Source organism: Protopterus annectens, chromosome 8.part0 (genome assembly GCF_019279795.1).
Source record: "Protopterus annectens isolate FY-2018-M chromosome 8.part0, PAN1.0, whole genome shotgun sequence".
Classification (NCBI taxonomy): domain Eukaryota; kingdom Metazoa; phylum Chordata; order Ceratodontiformes; family Protopteridae; genus Protopterus; species Protopterus annectens.
Window position 1 is genome coordinate 1,407,367,323 of NC_056741.1, and position 21,652 is coordinate 1,407,388,974.

At 41.6% G+C, this 21,652-nt stretch overlaps 1 protein-coding gene across 2 annotated transcripts in view; it reads left to right on the forward strand.

The window, feature by feature from the left end:
• DIXDC1 (DIX domain containing 1) overlaps window positions 1-21,652 on the forward strand; it is a 1,310,681-nt gene that overhangs the window by 631,081 nt on the left and 657,948 nt on the right. For both annotated transcript variants that reach the window (XM_044081011.1, XM_044081010.1), the window contains one exon: window positions 11,901-12,162. In XM_044081011.1, the coding sequence (XP_043936946.1) occupies window positions 11,901-12,162 (262 nt within the window). The remainder of the gene's footprint in view (window positions 1-11,900; window positions 12,163-21,652) is intronic.

Here is a 21,652-nt window from a genome sequence, read left to right on the forward strand (position 1 = left end):
GATATAATCCTTCCTCCACCTTAAACGCATCCGTCACTCCCATCACAGACTTCACCACTGTCACACTACCCTCGTACATATCCTGTGCCACTCTTACATACTTCTCTGACACTCCCGACTTCCTCATACAATACCACATCTCCTCTCTAGGCACCCTGTCATATGCTTTCTCTAAGTCTACAAAAACCCAATGCACCTCCTTCGGACCTTCTCTGTACTTTTCCATCCACACTCTCAGAGCAAACACCGCATCTGTAGTGCTCTTTCCCAGCATGAAACCATACTGCTGATCACTAATCATCACGTCCTTTCTTAACCTTGCTTCCACTACTCTTTCCCATAAATTCATGCTTTGACTGATCAATATAATCCCTCTGTAGTTTCTATAGCTCTGCACATCACCCTTATTCTTAAAAATTGGTACCAAAACACTTTTTCTCCATTCCTCAGGCATCCTCTCACTTTCCAAAATTTCATTAAACAATCTGGTTAAAAACTCCACTGCCATTTCACCTAAACACCTCCATGCTTCCGCAGGCATGTCATCTGGACGTGCAGCATTTCCATTCTTCATCCTCTTCATAGCTGTCCTTACTTCCTCCTTCCTAATCCATTGCACTTCATGATTCACTATCTCCACATCATCCAACCTTCTCTCCCTCTCATTCTCTTAATTCATCAACCCCTCAAAGTACTCTTTTCATCTGCTCAACACACTCTCCTCACTTGTGAGTACGTTTCCCTCATTATCCTTTATCACCCTTACCTGCTGCACATCTTTCCTAGTTCAATCCCTCTGTCTAGCCAATCGGTACAGGTCCTTTTCTCCCTCCTTACTGTCCAACCTTTCATACAACTCTTCATACGCCTTATCCTTAGCCTTTGCCACCTCTCTTATATCTTATGTAGAAGGGCCTCCTTATAGTCCTGTCTACTTTCATCTCTCTGACAATCCCACTTCTTCTTTGTCAACCTCTTTCTCTGTATACTCTCCTGTACTTCCTCATTCCACTACCATGTCTCCTTGTCATCCTTCCTCTGTCCAGATGTGATACCAAGCACCTTTCTAGCCATCTCCCTTACTAGCTCTGCTGTAGTTACCCAGCTATTTGGTAACTCTTCACTACCACCCAGTGCCTGTCTTAACTCTTCCCTGAACTCCACCTCACAATTACCCTTTTTCAATTTCCACCATTTGATTCTTGGTGCTGCCCTCACACTCCTCCTCCTCCTCTTGATCACCAACATCATCTTACTAACCACCATCGTATGCTGCCTAACTACACTTTCTCCATTGACCACTTTCCAGTCTCCAATCTCCTTCAGACTGGCCCTTCTACATAAGATATAATCCACCTGTGTGCATCTTCCTCTACTCTTGTATGTCACCCTATGCTCCTCCTTCTTGTTAAAATACGTTTTCACCACAGCCATGTCCATCCTTTTCGCAAAATCCACTACCATCTGACCTTCTTCATTCCTTTATTTAATACCATACCTACCCATCACTTCCTCATCCCCTCTGTTCCCTTCACCAACATGCCCATTGAAATCTGCTCCAATCACCACTCTCTCACCCTTGGTTACAGTCATCACCACTTCATCCAACTCACTCCAAAATTTTTCATTCTCGTCCATCGCACACCCAACTTGTGGAGCATATGCACTAACAATATTCATCATTACACCATCAATTTCCAGCTTCATAAACATCGCTTTGTCCGACACTCTTTTCACCTCCAAAACACTCTTAGCATACTGTTCCTTCAGGATAACTCCTACATCATTTCTCCTCCCATCCACACCATGATAAAACAATTTGAACCCACCTCCGATACACCTAGCCTTACTCCCCTTCCATCTGGTTTCTTGCACACACAATATACCAACCTTCCTTCAGTCCATCATATTGGCTAGCTCTCTCCCTATACCAGTCATACTGCCAACATTCAAAGTTCTGACCCTCACTACCACAGTTCTAGCCTTTCTCCTCTCTTCCTGCCTTCGGCCATGCCTTCCCCCTCCTCTCCTCCTTCGGCCAACAGTAGCCCAATTTCTGCCAGTACCCTGTTGGCTAACAATACTGGTGGTGGTCATTGTTAGCTCGGACCTTGACCGATCCGGTATGTAAATATTTACTGGTGTCCGCATGAATGATTTGGCCAAGTTTTACGCCGGATGCCCTTCCTGATGGAACCCTCCCCATTTATCCGGGCTTGGGACCGGCACAAAGAAATGCACTGGCTTGTGCATCCCCAGTGGCTGGGTTTTAAATATATATATGTATGTATGTATATATATATATATATATATATATGTGTGTGTGTGTGTGTGTGTGTGTGTGTATATATATATATATATATATGTGTGTGTGTGTGTGTGTGTGTGTATATATATATATATATATATATATATATATATATATGTGTGTGTGTGTGTGCGTGTGTGTGTGTGTAAACACATTAGATTATGCAGGTTATGTGATAACTGCATTTTTATAATGCCGTTCCAGGTTCTTAGTCTTTTGTCCACTGTGTGGTGACCCAAACATGTTGGTTGAAAAAGGGAGGGATTAGCCATTACGTTTTGTAAATGAAAGGTTAACTCTTTATGAGACTGGCTTATTGGACGCATTTATTTTTACATGCCCAAATAGCTTGGCGCAAGCATGCTACTTTCAGTACCACTGTGCACGAGCGAGTGTAGCTGGGAGAGATGGAACTTATCATGCGTAATTATCAAGCAAGGTGCCTTGCCTTCTTGCTCAGGAGTTACTTTACAACATAGAAAAACATTGTTAATCCCCGCCTTCATTTTTTTCAGTGGTTAGATTAGAACATACTGGAACACTGTCAAACTCTGCAATAAAATGTAAACTTTTATCATGCTGTTATCAGAGAACATTTTTAATGATGGAGGTTCGACTGGTGGAAGCCATCACGGATATTCCCTGCATTTTTTTTAAAGTCGTCTAGGCCCCCTCCTAGCTCGTATGAAACATTTGGAGTAGATCTCAACGCTTCCAGTCTCTCCTTGGGCCTCTCATGAAAAGAAGTCTGCTCACCATGCAGACGAGGGATAGAAGTGTTATCTCACACCTAGACAAAAGACTTTGAGAGTCCCTCACATCTCTGCTTCTGTGTGATGAGGACATTTATTTAGTCCGAAGTAATGTATTTCCTGCAGTGTGGGTGATGCAAAGGGACAGAGTGGGACATAGACACACATGCTCAGGTCTGCATCCCACCTGTATGTCTGGGTGTATAACAAAGTTGTGTAAGGCTATGAGTCTAAAATTGGTTATCTTCTGCACCTAGGTTTAATTCCTTTAGTATTCTGTTTAGATCAGAGCTTCTCTCTAATCATGTCTGAAGATAGACACACATGCCGTGTGTGAGTTCTGTTAAGAAGCAAGTATCTGTTTTACCAAATCCCTTCTGGCTACATGGTATAGCTGCTCTACAGGAGAGAGTGGTGGTTTTCCCCAGTTGGACAGTATGTCTTCTAGGCGTTTAGTCCACTCCACTTCAGCTAGCTGTTATACTCAGTTTATTTACAAACTCAGGCTGAGCATATAGTGGACAGGCACTTTGCATACATGAAGCCTTGTTATGGCATATTTTAGATGGTTTCGCGTTCTGGTTTCGGGACCTCGTATGCAACAAGAAAAATATTTGGTTGCACTTTAGTCTTGGTTGTGTTTTCTTGAGGATGTATTTAAGCTAATTTGATTGCCCTGAGTATTTGATCTGAGTTTTGCTGTGTACAAGATGGCTGTATATTGAAGTAAGTGCATATTTGTGCTCTGTTCTAAGTGCATTTTGCTGTTTTTCTGAGATGCAGTGATCTGAGTTAGTGTATATAACAGAAGTGTAGGGGGCTTTCCACCTGCAAAAAAAGTGTTTTTTGTGTGTTTTCTTCTGATATATTTTTATATGAGCAATTTATCTGTTGTGATAATACTGTCAAAGCATGTATGGGTAGGTTTACTATTGCACTATTACGTATATAATATGTAATTATGAATTTATCCCTCTGATGAATGTATTTCTGTATGTATTTCACTTGCCACAGTTTAATGTATGACACTGTAATGCAATAATGTGTGGTACTGATGAATGTAATGTGTGGCACTATAATGCAGTAGTCTGTGGTACTGATGAATGTATTTCTATATGTATTCAATATGTAAAATTTCTATTTTCTTTTGGAGCGTTTCTCCTCGAGCCTCCGCTGAAAATGGGCATTTGTAGCCCAGTTGGACAAACCCGGTCAATAAATAAATAAATAATTTACTTTTGCAGAGTTGCAGTTTGTGGTGAAATAGTAGACTGTTGTAAATGGATACATTGCTGCAAAAATATTGAAGATGCTCAAACTTCAGACAAACTGCTTAATTTACTGTAATGTCATTAAAGATGTTTAGGCATGGTATGTTACTCTAGAACCCTGTGCAAAGTTTTTAACAATGGGGACAAGCAAATGCACTGCTGATGGGCAATGTGAAAGAAGACTGTTTTACCCAAATCAGATAAACTGAAGTAAGCTGTTCTGCACTGGGAGTGTGACCTGTTACTGGTCTTAAATTATCTGGAGATAGGCAGTTTTTCTGTGCTGCAGGAGCTTCTTTGGTCCAGGAGACTTCCTGCCCAAGCTCTTTTTTGAAACCGACCTGTCTTCTTTAGAATAAATGGAATTAGTGATTTCATTAAAGGACCTGGTGTGATAGGTCAAATCTGAAATGACAGAAGCTATTTGCAGAACTGTGGGTAATATAATTATTATTATTTTAAGTTTAAAACCTAAGGCCTGATGTTCGGCCAGACTTCTAAAGCTCTATAGTCTTCAACCCCCACCCTCACCCCCAATTCCAAGCTAGACTGACTCCACCTTCCTTGAGTTGTTGGCACAGTTGTACTATAAAGGTGGCATCTTCAGTTATTTCTTGTCATGCAGGTCATGTATGATATGCAGTTGTCAATCCAGTATTAGGTTCAGCCTTTCAGAAGTTAAGTAGTGTGTTGAGAAACATTTTTTCTTAATTTGTTCTTGTAAGTTACAAATTGTTACAGTAGTTGCTTTGGTAGGGAATTGCCTGATGTCTGGTGGCAGTGTATGTTATACTTAACATAGAAGAGGTTTCAGTTTGTGTTTGTAGAAGTCAGATCCTCTCTGTCTATACTTCTTAATACCTAAGTACAATCTGCCTTCTTCTGAGCTTTGTGGGCAGTTGAGCAAGAAAATGTCAAGAAAAAAGGTGTTAACTTTTCAGGTCTGTCCAGTCAGACACAGGTTTCAGTCCTTTTCCAAACAGAATGGTATGTCTGCTGAAACTCAGGATTCTGCTCCAGTAGGCACCCCTGCTAAAAATAAGACAAGAAAAAAAATGGGGAAGCAGGTCTGACACAAGAGTGGTACAATGAAGACCTTTGTAGTTTTTCTTGTTCTGTCACTCAATGTAGGTCTAAGGCTGTCTCTACTACAGAGGCACTTGTTCAACCCCCGGCTCAAATGCCCATTAGTTTTGTGGCTTCTGAAGCTGCTTATGTGGAAGCTTGTGGACACAGAAACCACATACCATTGCTTGTGACTGTGTATGCACTCTTAGTCCCTTGCTAACCCAAGGCAGTCCTGTGCACTTTACTGTGTTCAGGTGGTGTCACAGTGTTCCTTATACCTTGTATAGTTGAAGAGCTGGTCACATTAAAGCTTACAGTCAAAAACAGTATTTAGCTACGGGATGCATTTCTTGTAGTATACTTCTCTTTTAGTCTTTAAAATGATATCAGCTGTGTACATGAAAGAGTACTGAAATGAAGTAGTTTCTGCATGTGCAGCTGAGGAAGGTTACAGTGAACCGTGCTGCACTGATAATCTGACTTTTGAGCTGTAAGCAGCATGTATGAAGCCCACTGACTGCGTCATGAACCTGCAAGTATGCAGGCATCTGTGGCTATTATTATGTAAACAATCAGCATCCTGTTTTGGAGTCCCCATCCACATTGCATATGGGGGTATAAAGTGGATGGCACGTCAACCACCAGTCTGACAGACAGATTTACATGAGGTGACTCTGTAGTCAGGCACACTGACATCCCACTAACTAGGCTGAATAAGGAGAAGGTTACTGTTAGCTGCCTGTCGAGTGCCATGATCCACCACATAACACAAGCACTCAGGTCACTCCAGAACAAGTACAAATATGACTCTGTCATTGCCCATGTTGGTGTGAATGACCTGAGCCGTACCTCCCTGGACTACATGAAAAGAGACATGGAAGAGCTCTGTGATCACGTAGCCCAGGCCGGTATGACCTTGACCCTGAGTAGCATCCTGCCCTCACCAAGAATGATACCAAGGTATAATGAAAAAATTATCCATTCAACAATTGGCTAAGTTTCTGGTGTCATTCAAAGGGGATCCAGTGTCTGTCTGCCTGGGATGACATGCTCGACAAGCCATGCTGCTTCGCTAGAGATGGCGTACACCTGTCACCCTTAGGCTTTCAAATACTGGCCAAGGCTGTTGCCACCCTTAGTGCCTTTTTTAGGCAAGGCTCAAAAGACAAACCCACCACAGTAAATAGCACAAGTAACAAAAAACTAAGGGTAATGCTACTCCATGCCAGAAGTCTAAACCTCAAAATGCATGCACTCGAGGCACTCCTCAGTATGGAGAAAATCAATATATGTGCAGTAACAGAAACCTGGTTTAAGGCTCCAGAGAGCACCCCAGCACTACCAGGCTACAACTCATACCATACATTTCGGCCATAGAACCCGGACCGAAATACAAAAGGCAGGGGGGTATCCATATTCATCAAGGATACCCACACCTCCAGGTTAGTGGCACAGCACGATGCTTCAGCAATCATCCACGTGCAACTAACAACGGGCAAAACCGCAATTCAAATTGTAGCTTGCTACAGATCACCCACCATGTCCCAGGACCCCCATTATACGTTTCTGAAAACACTGGGAAACATAAAGGTCCTACTAAACACCCTGATATTGGGTGATTTACATTTACTGGGAGAACTACTCAAGTACTAACTCCCTTGTCCAACATTTCCTAGAATTTATAAACTCAAATGCCCTGGACCAACTGGTCAGCACTCCCACCAGAGGTGACAACATACTGGACTTGGTCATCACCAACATGGGCGACAGGTGTACCACACCGGAGGCCAACCCCTTGCTGGTTAGATCTGACCATAAACAAATCACTCTGGATATCCACATTCTGCCCCCACTCCCAGACAAGGAAACCACCGTGAAAAACTTTTCAAAAGCAAACTTCACGTTAGTTAAGACCGAGGTGGAAAGATTCAAAGCCCCCATGCCAAAGGATAACGCTGTCCAAGCTGCAAAATTCTTTACTAATGCATTCAGTGGGCAGCTACAAGAATGTATGGATCGTGCTCTCCCAAGCAAAACCAAGACTCACTCCTCCAAGAAAAGGAAACCAGTCTGGTGGACCCCTGCCATAAACAAGCTTTACAATAGAAGGAGGAAACTAGTACAGAAAAAAGTAAAATCCCAAGAAGTTAAGACATCCCTGATCAGTATCAGCAAGAAACTGCAATCCCTCATAAAATCATCGACGGCGAGCTTTGAAAGAAAAATTGCCAAGGACTCCAAAGATAACCACAAGGCATTGTTTAGCTATGTCAAGCATCTAAGTGGCAATGCTCAGATCTGCTCGGAGTTAGTGCAGAATGGCACAAAATACACTGAACCGACCGATATCGCCAACATCCTGGCAGACAGGTTCAGTGCAAACTTCACCCCCCCTCTCACCCCCAAAAGGGCCCATAACCATACCAGAAGAATGTAAAGCCCCTGAAATCACAGAGACTCAGGTTAAAACAGCCCTCTCCAAAGCCAAAAACACAGCATCAATGGGACCAGACGGTGTCCCAGGCTACGTCCTACACGAGCTCAAAGACAAACTAACCCCTCACCTAAACACACTGTTCAAACTCAGCCTCTCCACAGGCTACGTACCCATAGAGTGGTGCACATCAACGGTTATTCCACTCCACAAAGGTGGGGCCACAACAGACCCCGGGAACTATCGCCCTATAAGCCTGACTAGCTTGGTCTGCAAGGCTATGGAGCGCATCCTCATGGAACTCATTAACAGAGACATTTGGAACCTCCAAACACTGGACCCTACCCAGTTCAGCTTTGTTAAGGGCAGATCATGGCTACTAAACCTGGTGGACATCTTTGAGATACTTACCAAGGCTATAGACGAGGAAAAGGTTGTCCACACAGCCTACCTAGACATCGCAAAGGCGTTCAACACCATTCCTCATTCTGGTATTATAGACAAGCTCGCCAGCCTGAACATAAATCCCTACGTCACAAGATGGGTTGCCAACTGGCTCACGGACAGAACCCACATGATGAGAGTTGCGGGAACTAGGTTTGACTCTAAACCAGTTACAAGTGGCGTTCCCCAGGGCTCAGCCCTAGGACCCCTCCTGTTTGGCATATACTTCTCAGAGGTACAGGCAAGCACAGGAGCACTATGGCTGACCAAGTTCGCAGATGACTGCAAACCAGGGGCTATAATTTACTCTCCGGCTGACACAGACATCCTCCAAAAGGGTCTCACTGAGACGGATACCTTCTGTCAAAATCATGGCCTCAAGCTAAATGCCAAAAAGTGTGTAGTCATCCCCTTTTTAAAAAACAAAGTACCCACAAACTGCCACATAGGTGGTAGTCCCCTAAATACGGAAGACGTAATAAGGGATCTGGGGATCCAAGTAGATAGTAAGCTCTCCTTTGATAATCACATTGCCAAAGTGGTTAGAAAATCCTTCTATCTGGCCCACCCAATCACAAAAGGGTTCACATTCAGATCAAAAGAGGTCATTGTGCCCCTCTACTTGTCACTCATCAGACCCATCATAGAGTACAACACCCCATTTTGGATGTACCTTACAAGACACCTGCAACAGCTGGAAAGACCACAGACGTACTTCACCAAGAGGATCACTGGCCTCAAACAGATGCCCTAGGCAGCTCAACTGAAGAAACTTCGGCTGTACTCGGTTGAATACCGCCTACTCAGAGGTGATCTCTGCCTGACATACAAGGCCATGTCCAACCCAGAATTGATGGACATGCTCCACCTAAAGAAAACCATATCCCCTCGAGCCACACGCTCTAGGGATCTAAACATCACCACAACAATAAATAGGACGTGCTGGAGGGATAGATTCCTATCCCAGAGACTTCCCTTGCTTTGGAACTAGATTCCAGTCTACATTAGGCAGAGCTCCTCGCTAACACTCTTCAAGAAAAACCTTGACAAGTGGATGGGAAACAGAAAGTTTACCCCAGGGATCACTTCAGTGGCTGTGCTGGACAGAGACACGGGGAATAATCTAAGGGGCCGGCAAAAGCCAAGACATTCTGGCTAGGCTTATAAATGCCTTTGGGCAGATAGCCTAGTACTTACCTATGAACATATGAGTTTGTCAGTCGTGCTGCCAGTTGCATAGATCACACCAATCGCCATGAGTGGTGCACTGTATACCTGTATTGTGTTCATTCAAGAAACATGCGTATCTCTGTAACCACTGTCCATTACCTACAACAGCAGGAAGCATCATGTACATAGGAAGAGAGGACAGAGGACACACAGGCAGTAGGGGATGTAGAAGAATATAATGGCTGAAGTCAAGTGTAGTGCACCACTGTGTGTCCAGTTCAGGTAAAAGGTGCACCATGTGCTTGTGAAGGGATTCATTATGAAAGCTGGGGTGTGTAGGAGTGTGTGCCCTTAATTTATACGATGCAGCAGTAGGAAACAGGATTAAATGTGAAAGCCAAGGCATACAGTAATGCATCTTATACATGTTAATATATAAATAGTGTCCCAAGTATTCAGACCTAGGACTCTGTATCAAAGTTGGTTTGCAGAGCTGCATTGTGTACCATACAGATGTAGAAATGAACCAGGCATGAATTGGACACTTGAGTGTCTGAAAGCAGTGTACAGAGCCTCATTATGCAGTTTTTGTATCATTGCAGTGTAGCATGCACAAAATACTTGTATCCATATTATGTCATGCAGCATACAGCATCTGGCAGAACATTGCAGGCCACTGGGTCAAGGATAATATGCAGGAATGTGTAATCATTAATACACAAGTACACTGTACGTACTAACCTGCCCTTCATATTGCTTCCTCACATGCATCTTGAATTTCATACTGTAAGTATCATGAGATGCAATGCCATCTCCCCATCAGTTCACTGTCAGTTGCCCCCTTTTCCTGTCCTTGTTCACTAGCTCTACTGGATCCATTAGCCACCCCTGGGTTCAACTCAAACCACATTTGGGGATGGTGAGGAGATCAAGGATGCTATTTGCAGCATCATACTGCTGATGGGGAGTGTGCCTTAATCCCCAACACCCTGCAGCAGCCTCGCAGCCTCCTTAATTGTTGCCTTTGGGAGGTGCATGCATGCCTCCTTACATGCAAACTCCCAACCAAGCAGTATACCAGCTGCAGTATGGAGCTCACCAGGGTTTTAATGCTATTGCAGCAAGCCTATGTTACTTCTTTTCCCCCGCTGGATGACCAAGCCAGTATTGTCTGCTCACTCCCATCCTTATCCACATGATCCCTGTAGAACTCATGTTACTTGTTGAACAGAAGCTGTCAGGTGTACATTAAGGACTTTCTCTGTCTCTCCACCATGGGGCTGCATGTATAGTACTACATTCTTGATCATCATGGTCACATACTGGGCTCTTCTGATGACAGTTACAGTTCACCAATGGATGTCAGTGCTTGTACAACTGTATAACAACACTATGCTAGTGACAGCACCTTGCTTCTTCTTTGTGTATTATACATGTTTAAGTATATGTAGTACTAAAATATATTCATTTACTTGAGTAATTCAGCTTAAAGTTAATATATTGTTTTCAGTGGGGCTGTGTATGTTCACTTTAGTAAGTGCTCAGTTAAAACAATGAAAGACTAAGTGACTTTAGGTGTGTGTTACGGAATTGTCTTCAGATTAGAAGGAAGAGGACAAATTTAGAAGTAGATGAGAGTTGGATCAGTGGATCAGCTTTTGGGAGGTGGTACAGAGCACTACGTTAGTGCTTAGAAAGAATAAGAGAAAACTTTGCAAAGTCATTTGCATGTATGATCAGATCCTGTTAGTAAACATGTTCAAAAAAAAAAAAAAAAGATAAAAAGATCTCAGCAATTACTAGAGGAGATATTCTGGCACACACAGAATGCCATATAAAAAAAAGGCTGATTTAGTGACATTTAGAACTTGAAAGAGCATTGCTTAATAAAGCAGCACCTTCTGTAATCTAAAAGGGTAGTTGTGTCAGTTACAGAGGTCAGTTGGGCCAAATAGGTATTTGAGACACTCTCAGGCATCATGTTTTTTTGACATTTATGCAGTAATGAACATAGTCCTCCCACTAATGAGATGTACCTACCTATGATTTAATTATAAAGTGGGGAATGGGCTTTTCCCTTGCACTGGGATGTAGGAGTTCAGACCTCATCACAAAAGACTTGATACTGGATTTTTTGTCAAAGTATTGTTTTCTTCATTTGCATTCAGAAAAGTGACAATGGCTGAAAACTTAGTGAATTTTTTCCACAAATTTGAAACATTTTACTTCTGAAATGAACATTACCATATTGCTGCAACTCCAGCTTAATGTGTCTATTACCTTGATAGATTGTCTATTACCATAAACTGTACAGAATCAGAACTTTCAGTCCAGAGTGCCACTTTTGTATCACCTCTTAGTGATAGTAATATTAATTGTAGATACTCAATACTACTTTTTTTATGCATCTTTGAAATCCTTTGTAAGATGTTTCATTTTGTTTATCTGAACAGATATAGTGGATGGAAACCTGAAATCAACAATGAGGCTAATACTTGCGTTAGCAGCTCATTTCAAACCATCTGCAGCCCACAGGTCAAATACTCAAAAGTCGATTATTACAGTGGCAAACAGTCAGGCTGCTCCATTAGCCAGTCACAGACCTCTCTCGGCAACAGCCATGGCACAAAGTGCAGTTACTGCCCTGGCAGATGTTCGGCAAGACATGTCTCGATCAGGGCGGGATGTGTTTCGCTATAGACAAGAGTGCCAAAGGTGAGACACTTGCATGTTTAAAACAATGCCTTTAACCCTATAATTACATTTATCTGGTTGTAATTACAGTAATGAGCGTACTAAAGATGCAATACCTTAGGACTGCAAACTTGTGAAACATATGATCATTTGTACATAAAAATATTTAGAAAAAAAATCAACAAAATGACAGAGCTGACAGTAGACTACTCATTATGTAAATATGTATTGCTGTAGAACTGTTTAACGTGGGAAATTCTTTTTTGTATATTATTCAGAATGTTTGTGCTTCTTGGAATTAATAATTTAGATACACAAATAGCTGTACAGTACAAAACTGAGCAAAATTAGCAGGAATTCTTTCCACGGAGTCAAATTTAACAAGTAGTATACTGCAGGAATCGCTGGAGCGCCTTCTGTGTGGAGTCTGCATGTCATCCCTGTGGTTGAGTAACGTTTAAAGACATGCAAGTAGGTGCGTGCGTGAATGGGTGTGCCTTCTTTGAAGGTTGGGCGTCGGGCTAGCAACTCGGCACCGTAAAAATCCACTACCAATCATTAGCGGACCGGAGTTCTGCTGTGGCGACCCCTAACCAGGAAAAGCCGAAGACAAACAACAAGTATACTGCAGGAATCTGTCCAGGAGCCACCCGTGTTGGGTATCTTTTAGCTAGCATTATATATAGGAACCCTTTATGGGTAACTGAGTATGCTAGCAGCTATAATGTAAGGTATGGAAGTCTCATCACTGGTGAATACAGTCACACATCAGGAAGATTGTATACAGCTGAATAGAGAGTATTCCAGGACTAACTTGAAATTCAGTCTGGTACCATTTGGGAAGGAAATTAGACAGCACAGATATAGCAGACATACATATACATCTAGTGACCTTGGTACATTTTTGGAAAAGGTCACAGTTTTGATAAAAGTTCACAATGGTAAAGAAAGGAAGATGGGTATATATACAATCATGACACACTGCTAAGATGACATCTCAGATGTGAATATTTCTTTTTCCAGTCTCTTTTAAGATTAGGATTTGTGTTTAGTGTAGTGTTTCATTCACCATAAGTTAAGAGTACAGCAGCATCTCTCCAAACTAATTATCTATTATGAATAAAGTTATAAAACGTGACTGAAGTCACAACCCTCATTTCTGATATGTTGTGGTTTGTTCAGGAGAGAAAATTTTTCTTAAAGGCTTGTCCAGTTCTTTATTGTTTGAATTGCAATGCCTAATTGCCTAATCTGTGATGCAGATGAGAGAGACAAGGTCTGCTAATATTCTTTTTAAAAGAACAGCTGATAGTAGCAAGAGAATAGTTATGTTTGTGGAACTTGCACCTAGAGAGGTTGTGAATACAATACCTTTGCACGTAAGGAATTGTGCAAATTAAACTATTAAAAATAAATGGCCAGTTACATGGGAGATAAAATACAAACAGTGTTAAACTGGATTGTAGTTTCTTGATGTGCTTTAGCTCCAAAGCTTGATGTCTTGCTGTAAATCTTAAAAAGATCAAGAAATATCTGGATATTTTTGCATATCAAGGCCTGCTAAGGACATCAGAGGTACTACTTTTAAGTATTTTTTAAGAACAGGCTTTAAACACAGCACCTTTTGCTCACACTGATGGTGATTCCAGACATTTAGGATCATAGGTAGGTACTAGGCTATCAGCCCTGGGGCCTATACAAGCCCAGCCAAATAGGTACACTGGCTTTTGCCACCCAAGAAAATTATTTTCCTGTGCCACTGTCGAGCAGAGCCACAGAAGTGATCCCCGGGGTGAATTTCCTATTTCCCATCCAATCATCAAGATTTTTCTTGAAGAGTGCTAATGAGGATCTTTGTTTGATATAGATAGGTAGTTTATTCCAGAGTATGGGAAGTCTCTGGGACAAGAATCTATCCCTCCGGCATGTTCTGTTTATTGTGGTGACAAGGTTTAGGAGCGTGTAGCTCGGAGGGATTGGGATTTCTTTAAGCGCAGCATGTCCAACAGCTCTGGGTATGACATAGCTTTGTATGTTAGGCAGAGATCACCTCTGAGTAGTTGATATGGGACGGAGTAAAGCTGGAGTTTTTTGAGACGGTTTGCGTAGGGTATCTGATTGAGGCCGGTAATCCTCTTTGTAAGGTATTTCTGTGGCCTTTCCAGCTGTTGTAGATGTCTTGTGAGTCACATACCAAAAGGGGCGTTGTACTCTATAATGGGTCTAATGACTGATGAGTAGAGGGGAACAATGATCTCTTTTCCTGGATGAGAAACCTTTTGTGATGAGGTGTGCCACGTAGAAGGATCTCCTGACAACTGTGGCGATGTGATTATCAAAGGAGAGACTACTGTCCACTTGTGTCCCAAGGTCTCTTATCACACTTTTGGTGTTAAGTATACTACCGCCTATGTTGTAGTTCATGGGTACAGAGTTTTTACCAAAGGGGATGACAGTGCACTTTTTGGCATTGAGCTTGAGGCCATGGCTTTGACACCAGGCATCTGTCTCAGTGACGCCCTTTTGTAGAATGTCCACATCATTAGAAGTTACGATTATGGCTCCTAGTTTGTAGTCATCTGCAAACTTCGTGAGCCAAAGACCTTCTGTGTTAGCCTGTACTTCAGAGAAGTAGATACCAAACAGGAGAGGACCCAGGACTGAACCCTGTGGTACTCCACTTGTCACTGATCTGAAGTCGGATTTGGAGTCTTCTACTTTCACAGTGTGGGTTCTGTCAGTGAGCCAGTTGGCAACCCATCTTGTGACATAGGGATTTATACCGAGTTTAGTGAGTTTATCTATAATTCCAGAGTGGGGGATGGTGTTGAAAGCCTTGGCAAGATCTAGATAGGCTGTGTGAACCACCTTACCCTTGTCTACGGCTTTGGTGACTGCTTCAAAGAAGTCTATCAGGTTTAGGAGACATGATCTGCCTTTTACAAACCCAAACTGGGTGGGGTCCAGAGTTTGGAGATTACCAATGTCTTTGTTTATAAGTTCCATGATGATACGTTCCATGGCCTTGCAGACCAGGCTCGTCAGGCTAATGGGGCGGTAGTTCCCAGGGTCCGTGGTGGCTCCCCCCTTGTGGAGTGGAATAACCGTCGCTGTGCACCATTCAGCAGGCACAAAGCCTGAGGTAAGGCTATGATTGAACATGGTACTTAGGTGGTGTGCCAGTTCGTTCTGTAGTTTGTGTAGAACACAGCCTGGGATGTTGTCTGGTCCCATGGATGCTGTGTTCTTGGCTTTGGAGAGTGTGTTTTTTACCTGTTCAGCTGTGATTACTGAAACTTTGCATTCTTCCGGTATAGAGATGGACTCTTTAGGGGGTGAGAGGGGGCTAAAGTTAGCACTGAACCTATCTGCCAGGATGTTGGCAATATCAGTTGGGTCTGTATATTTAGTGCCATTGTGCTGTAACTCAGAGCAGATCTGAGTGTTGCCATTGAGATTCTTGACATAGCTGTAGAATGCTTTGTGGTTGTCTTTAGAATCAGTGGCAATTTTGTTTTCGTAACTAGCTTTGGAGGATTTTATCAGGGATCACAGCTTCTTACTGAGGCTGACCAGGGAGCTCCTCCACTCATGGGATTTTACTCTCTTTTGCAGCAGTTTCTTCCTTCTGTTGTACAGTTTGTTTATGACAGGGGACCACCAGATTGGCTTCCTTTTTTGGAGGATAGCGTCTTGGTACTGTTTGTGATAGCACGATCCATGCACTCGTGTAAGTGCTTATAAAGTGCAGTTGTGTAGGATTCAGTAGTCGTAACTGTATTGTCCATCTGCATGGGTGTCATGAAGTTCACTTCTGTCTTAAGAAGCATGAAGTTGGCTTTGGAGAAATTTTTTACCATGGTTTCCTTAATGGGGGGGTGGGGGCAGGATGTGGATATCTAGGGTAATTAGCTTATGGTCGAATCGTACCAATGAGGCATTGACTTCAGGTGCGGTCACTCATGTTGGTAATGACTAGATCTAGTATATTATTGTCCCCTGGTGGGGGTGTGGATAAGTTGATCTAGGGCATTGGAGTTTATGAATTCCAGAAAGCATTGAGCGAAGGAGTTGGTACATGAGTAGTTTTCCCAGTTAATGGTGGGGTAGTTGAAATCGCCCATTATTAGGGTGTTTGGTTGAACCCTAATATTTTCAAGTACATCAAGCAAAGAGGAGTGGGAATCCTGGGGCATGGTGGGGGATCTGTAGCAAGCTACAGTTTGGATTGCAGTTTTGCCCAGAGTTAGTTGCACTTGGATAACCTCTGCTGCATTATGCTGAACAACTAGCCTGGAGGTGTGGATATCCTTAATGAATATGGACACACCTCTGTCTTTGGTGTTCTGGTCCAGGTTACATGGCCGAAAAGTGTGGTATGAGTTATAGCCTGGTAGTGCAGGGGTGCTCTCTGGAGCCTTGAACTAGGTCTCAGTCACTGCACAGATATCGATGTTCTCCATTTTAAGGAGTGCCTCGAGTGAGTGCATTTTGAGATTTAGACTTCTAGCACTGAGTAGCATCACCCTCAGTTTTTGCTTGCCTGTTCCTGTTATGGTGGTGAATTTGTCATTTGAACCTTGCCTAAAAAAGGCACTATAGGGGCGGCAAGAACCTTAGCCAGTATCCGGAATCCTAGGGTCGACAGGTGCAGGCCATCTCTGACAAAGCATCGTGGTCTGTCGACCATGTCATCCCAGGCAGACAGATACTGGATCCTTTTTGAATAACACCAGAAGCTTAGCCAATTGTTGAAGTCAATCATTTTGCCCTTGTACTGCGGCATCATTCTGGGTGATGGCAGAATGCTACTCAGGGCTAGGGTCATACCTGCTTGGGCTACAAGATCAGAGAGCTCTTCCATGTCTCTTTTCATGTAGTCCACGGAGGTACATCTCAGGTCATTCATACCAACATGGACAATTACATATTTGTACTTGTTGTGGAGTGACCTGAGTGCGTGGGTTATGTGACAGTAACCTTCTCCTTGTTTAGCCAGGTGAGTGGGACATCATTATGCCTGACTATAGAGTCACCTATGACTAGTGTGTTGGGTATGTTGTTTTGCCTTATTGGCTGTGGTTGAGTGGTACACTGAGTCTGCAGGCTCTGTGTCATTTGGGTTATGTTGAGGAGTGGAGGTTGCTTGCATTTCTGCTTTGGAGGTCTCTGTTGCTTGATCAGATTATTATTGAGAGCCTCCGCGAATGTTTTTGTGTTTCTATGTGTGGATTTTGGTGGTGTAGATTTAGTGAGACTATGTGTGATGAGTGTGGTGTGGTGCAAGCGTTTACCTTCTCCTCTTGACTGTCAAGTTCATTCTTGGTTGGAGAGAGCTTTACCTCCAGTTTGGATAGATAAGTGCATCTCTCACAGGTTGTAGTGTTGGGTGGTAGGAGGAGAGGGTTGTCTGTGTACGTGAGGCAATTTCTACATTGCCCCAAGATGCCCAGATTCATCATATAGACAGGAGAGAACACTGGGAGCTGACCCTTGGACATGCCTGAATAAAAAACTATTTTCATTTCGATAAGTGAGGAAAGTGAGTACAAGAGCTGTTTTTCTCTAAGCAAGTGAGGAAAGTAAGTACCAAAACTGTTTTCCTCTAGGTAATGAGGAAGGTTGAGTGCTGTAGTAATTAGTAGGTTATTTAGTGCTTACAACTAGTTCTGAATAAGTGCTGATCACGAATAAGCGAATTCAAGTGCTAAAACTAAGAATCTGTATCTGGACTAAACTAGTTACAGGAAAGGGAGGAAACAAGTGCAAATGTGGGCTTTTAAATCAGAAAGTTGAGAGAGATGGAAAAACTGCCCAAATGGCCAATAACTACAATTTCTGCGCCAGAACCACTCCTTATTTGGTAGATAGGTTACCTAGTGCTTACCACTCCCACTGATAAGCTAGAAGGCTTCCCTCCAACACAGAAAGCTTGGGGGTGGGGGGGCTCAGAAGCTTACTTAAAGTCCTGGATACAGCAAATGTGAATCTGGACTATACTAGTTACAGGAAAGGTAGGAAACAGGCTTAGATTTTATATATAAATATATATATATATATATATATATATATATCTATATATATATATATATATATATATATATATATATATATACATACACAGAAAAGTAGCTAAAACAGCAGTAAAAACAATTCAAATGCAGTGCTAGCTAGCACACTTGAGTATGTAGCAATGTTAGACCAAACAGTTTAAAAAAATGCAATTAAATTAAAAATGACTAAAAAGTGCAGAAGGAGTCTATTAGGTAGAACGAGGTAAAGAGATGGGACTGGGGGGGAGTGTCCCAGATCAAATCTACAGTGCAACTGCAAAAGCCTCCAAATTTAAAACAAGACAGGAATAGGGAGAGTGGGTAGGGGAAAACCAACAATTTTAATTAACTTGCACAATTTTAATTAACTGTACAACTATCATTACAACTACACAGCATCTCTGTACACGTAGCTCTGAAATACAAACACCTAATTAATGTTAGATCCTTTTACATGTCTATCCTTTTTACATGTCTACTTCATTGCACAGTGTATTATATTTAGCATTCCTGCTTAACCATAGCAACCTTTCAAAGCCTCATTTATGCCATCTCACCTAGTTTTCTCCTCCATATATCTAATATCACACCACCAAATAGCCAGAACAAACTCAAACTGTTGTCACTAACATACGTACTACTGCTGTTACTTTTAAAAAACAATTCAGTAAAATTCTTTTGCATATTATGTCGGCACTTACATTAATTATTAACACATACTACCAAAATTAAAGATTTTTAAACCAACCAACCAACCAAAATGACCTTATCAATCTACTCATTCCAGCTGTCTTGTAGTGTCCCACCTATATGCTGCCACAAATTCTACAACGCACCAACTCAGAAACTCTGTTTATACTTGTCCACAGATCATCATCACCATTTCCTGTCTTCTCCTAGTTCTCTGTCCTTGCATATCCTAAAATATAGTCACACTTTTTTACGTCTTCCTTAATTCTTCTGTTTCTAATTGTTGGAGATATTCACTACCACCTTGGCCCTCTACTTCCAGACCATCAGTTCTGTTCCTCCACAGGCCACCCCTTTGGCTAGACATAACCTCAGATAAACTTGCCCACCTTAACTCTCAGAGGCTGTGTAATCAAGAGATTTATTGCAGTGGCTGGAGTCACTATTACGCCAGACGTCTTAGCCCTGACACTTCACTGAAATCACATATTTTGGAGGGAAAAATCTACTAGGTCAGGATCCTACAGTTTGTGACAGGCTAGAACTCACAAAGGTGCAGGTGGCATCACTACAAAGAAAATCTCTCATTCTCTTCTTCCCCTCATTGTCTTCAGTAAATCAGAAAGACCATTTGCTCTTAGCTACCAAAGTTAGTCAATCGAAACGTATTATTATGTAACTTTCATTTACATCACCTCTGAATACCATCTACACTGGGTAAGGAATCTGTTCTGTGGCTAGCACCTGATGCCCATAATGATGTACTCATTCTGGATTAACTGAACATTGATTAGGCAGGAAATCCTGGTTCCTCCTTTTACTCCCAGTCCTTCTTGTTTGGCTTAACCCAGTTTCTCACTTTTCCATCTAGACAGAAGGAAACCAGCATAGAGAATGTCATCATTAGTCTAGATGCCATCTTCCGGTCTATTTTATATTGTAGCAGTAGGTATCATATATCTGACTGCATCATTGATCACATGCTTTCATTTAGTGCTATTTTCCACATGTCCTTGCAACCTAAAACACATTGCCTTAGATTTATATGAAGAACTTCTAAACAATAATTAGAGGCCACTACATACGGTTCCTTTCCCAGATAGCACACTTTTGTACTTTTGACACATCTTCTGCTCTCTATAGATTAGATTCGTTATCAGTACACTTATTCAAAAGCTTTGCAAGTTCTGTCTCTCTTCCATCCTTGCATCTCACCAAGTATTAGGAACATCCATCTCACACTGGCTTCCTATTGGAAAGCCTTTCAGAAGTATAAAATATTTTTTTCTTCAGCTTCTAGGAATCAAAATTGATTACTCCTACATAAAACCAAAATGGGATGCTTTAGCTCTTTTACTTCTCACCATTTTAATAAGACTGTTAAACTCCTGTCTGCCTTTAGCCATTGTTTTTGATAGCTTTTATGCGTATTCTTCTGAACTGACTGCTACATTTTAAACCAAATATTGTGCAAATGGTGCTGTATCAATTTCTGATAACCATTCTAGCCTTGACACCACCAAAAAGCAGCTCTGTATTACTGCCAGATATTCTTATAACAGTTTCAGGATAAAGCAGCTAGATACTTTGATAAATACAGAACATTGCTTAATTTAGTAGCACTAAAGGGAATGAGCCATCACCATCTCAAAAGTGTACATCTCTTTCTGCACTTAATTTTTAATGCACTTAAATGACAGAAAGATATCACTTTTACTGAGCATTATTTTACTTCTGTTATCATAAGAATATGCTCATAATGAGGTAGGGATGCATAACAATAGGTGCCACTGGTGTGACTGATGCAGACTGCATCATTTAATGGCATATAAGCAATAATTGCACATTGGAAACTGCAGTGCAAAATGGTAATACTAATTGTTGGGATAGTGTTAATGTAATCTACATTATACCATGCACATGTAGTAGAGCATATTGTGGGGACTTGAACAGAAGGGTATGTACTAGACTAAATGAACATTGTAAAAAATATAAAAAAATGTTTAAGCGCCCTGTGGCCTGAACATTAACTAACATAATTCAGATTATAATGATGTCAAATCTGGGATTGTTTATATATTTTTTTTAAATATGGAAATGACAGATAGTATCAAACATACTTTAAGGTATAAAAAACTTGATTCATGTTACAAAATAATAGTATGACCCCCCTTTGGACATTGAGTTCAGTAATTAGCTGATTTTCTTTTGATTTTTTAATTGTGCCTAGCTTTTTACTGTTTTTAACTGTTGTTATGTAACTTTGCAGGTGTATTTTATTATGTGAACTTGTGCATATAATTTGTGTTATTTCTTTTGAAATCTGTTCTGCTCAAGACACTAGGAGATGTGTGAATAATTTAGAGTTTGTGGACCTTCAGTGTAGTCGAATTTATTATTATTAGTCATTAGTTCATACCTGTGAGGTTCTAGCAATTCAACAAAGAAAAAAGTAATAAATTCTTCCTTTCCCCTGAGCTCAGAGGGGTGAGGGTAGAGCCTTCACTGTGGGGCATGTAGGGGCTGCCATAATGCTTTAAACAGAATTTCTTTTCCTATAGATTATTTGAGGTCATGTTGGACAGTGTGATTGTGTGTTTGATAGAATGGGCATTAGGGAGTTATTTCACTAATTCCTTGTAGACCACTTAGGATACCATTTTTATTGTCATAAAAAAGCAAAAATAGCTGAAAGCCCACCACAGTTGTCTTTATTACACGACAGAGCTTTTGAGTAAAACTCTTCATCAGTATCTAAAAACAGTCTT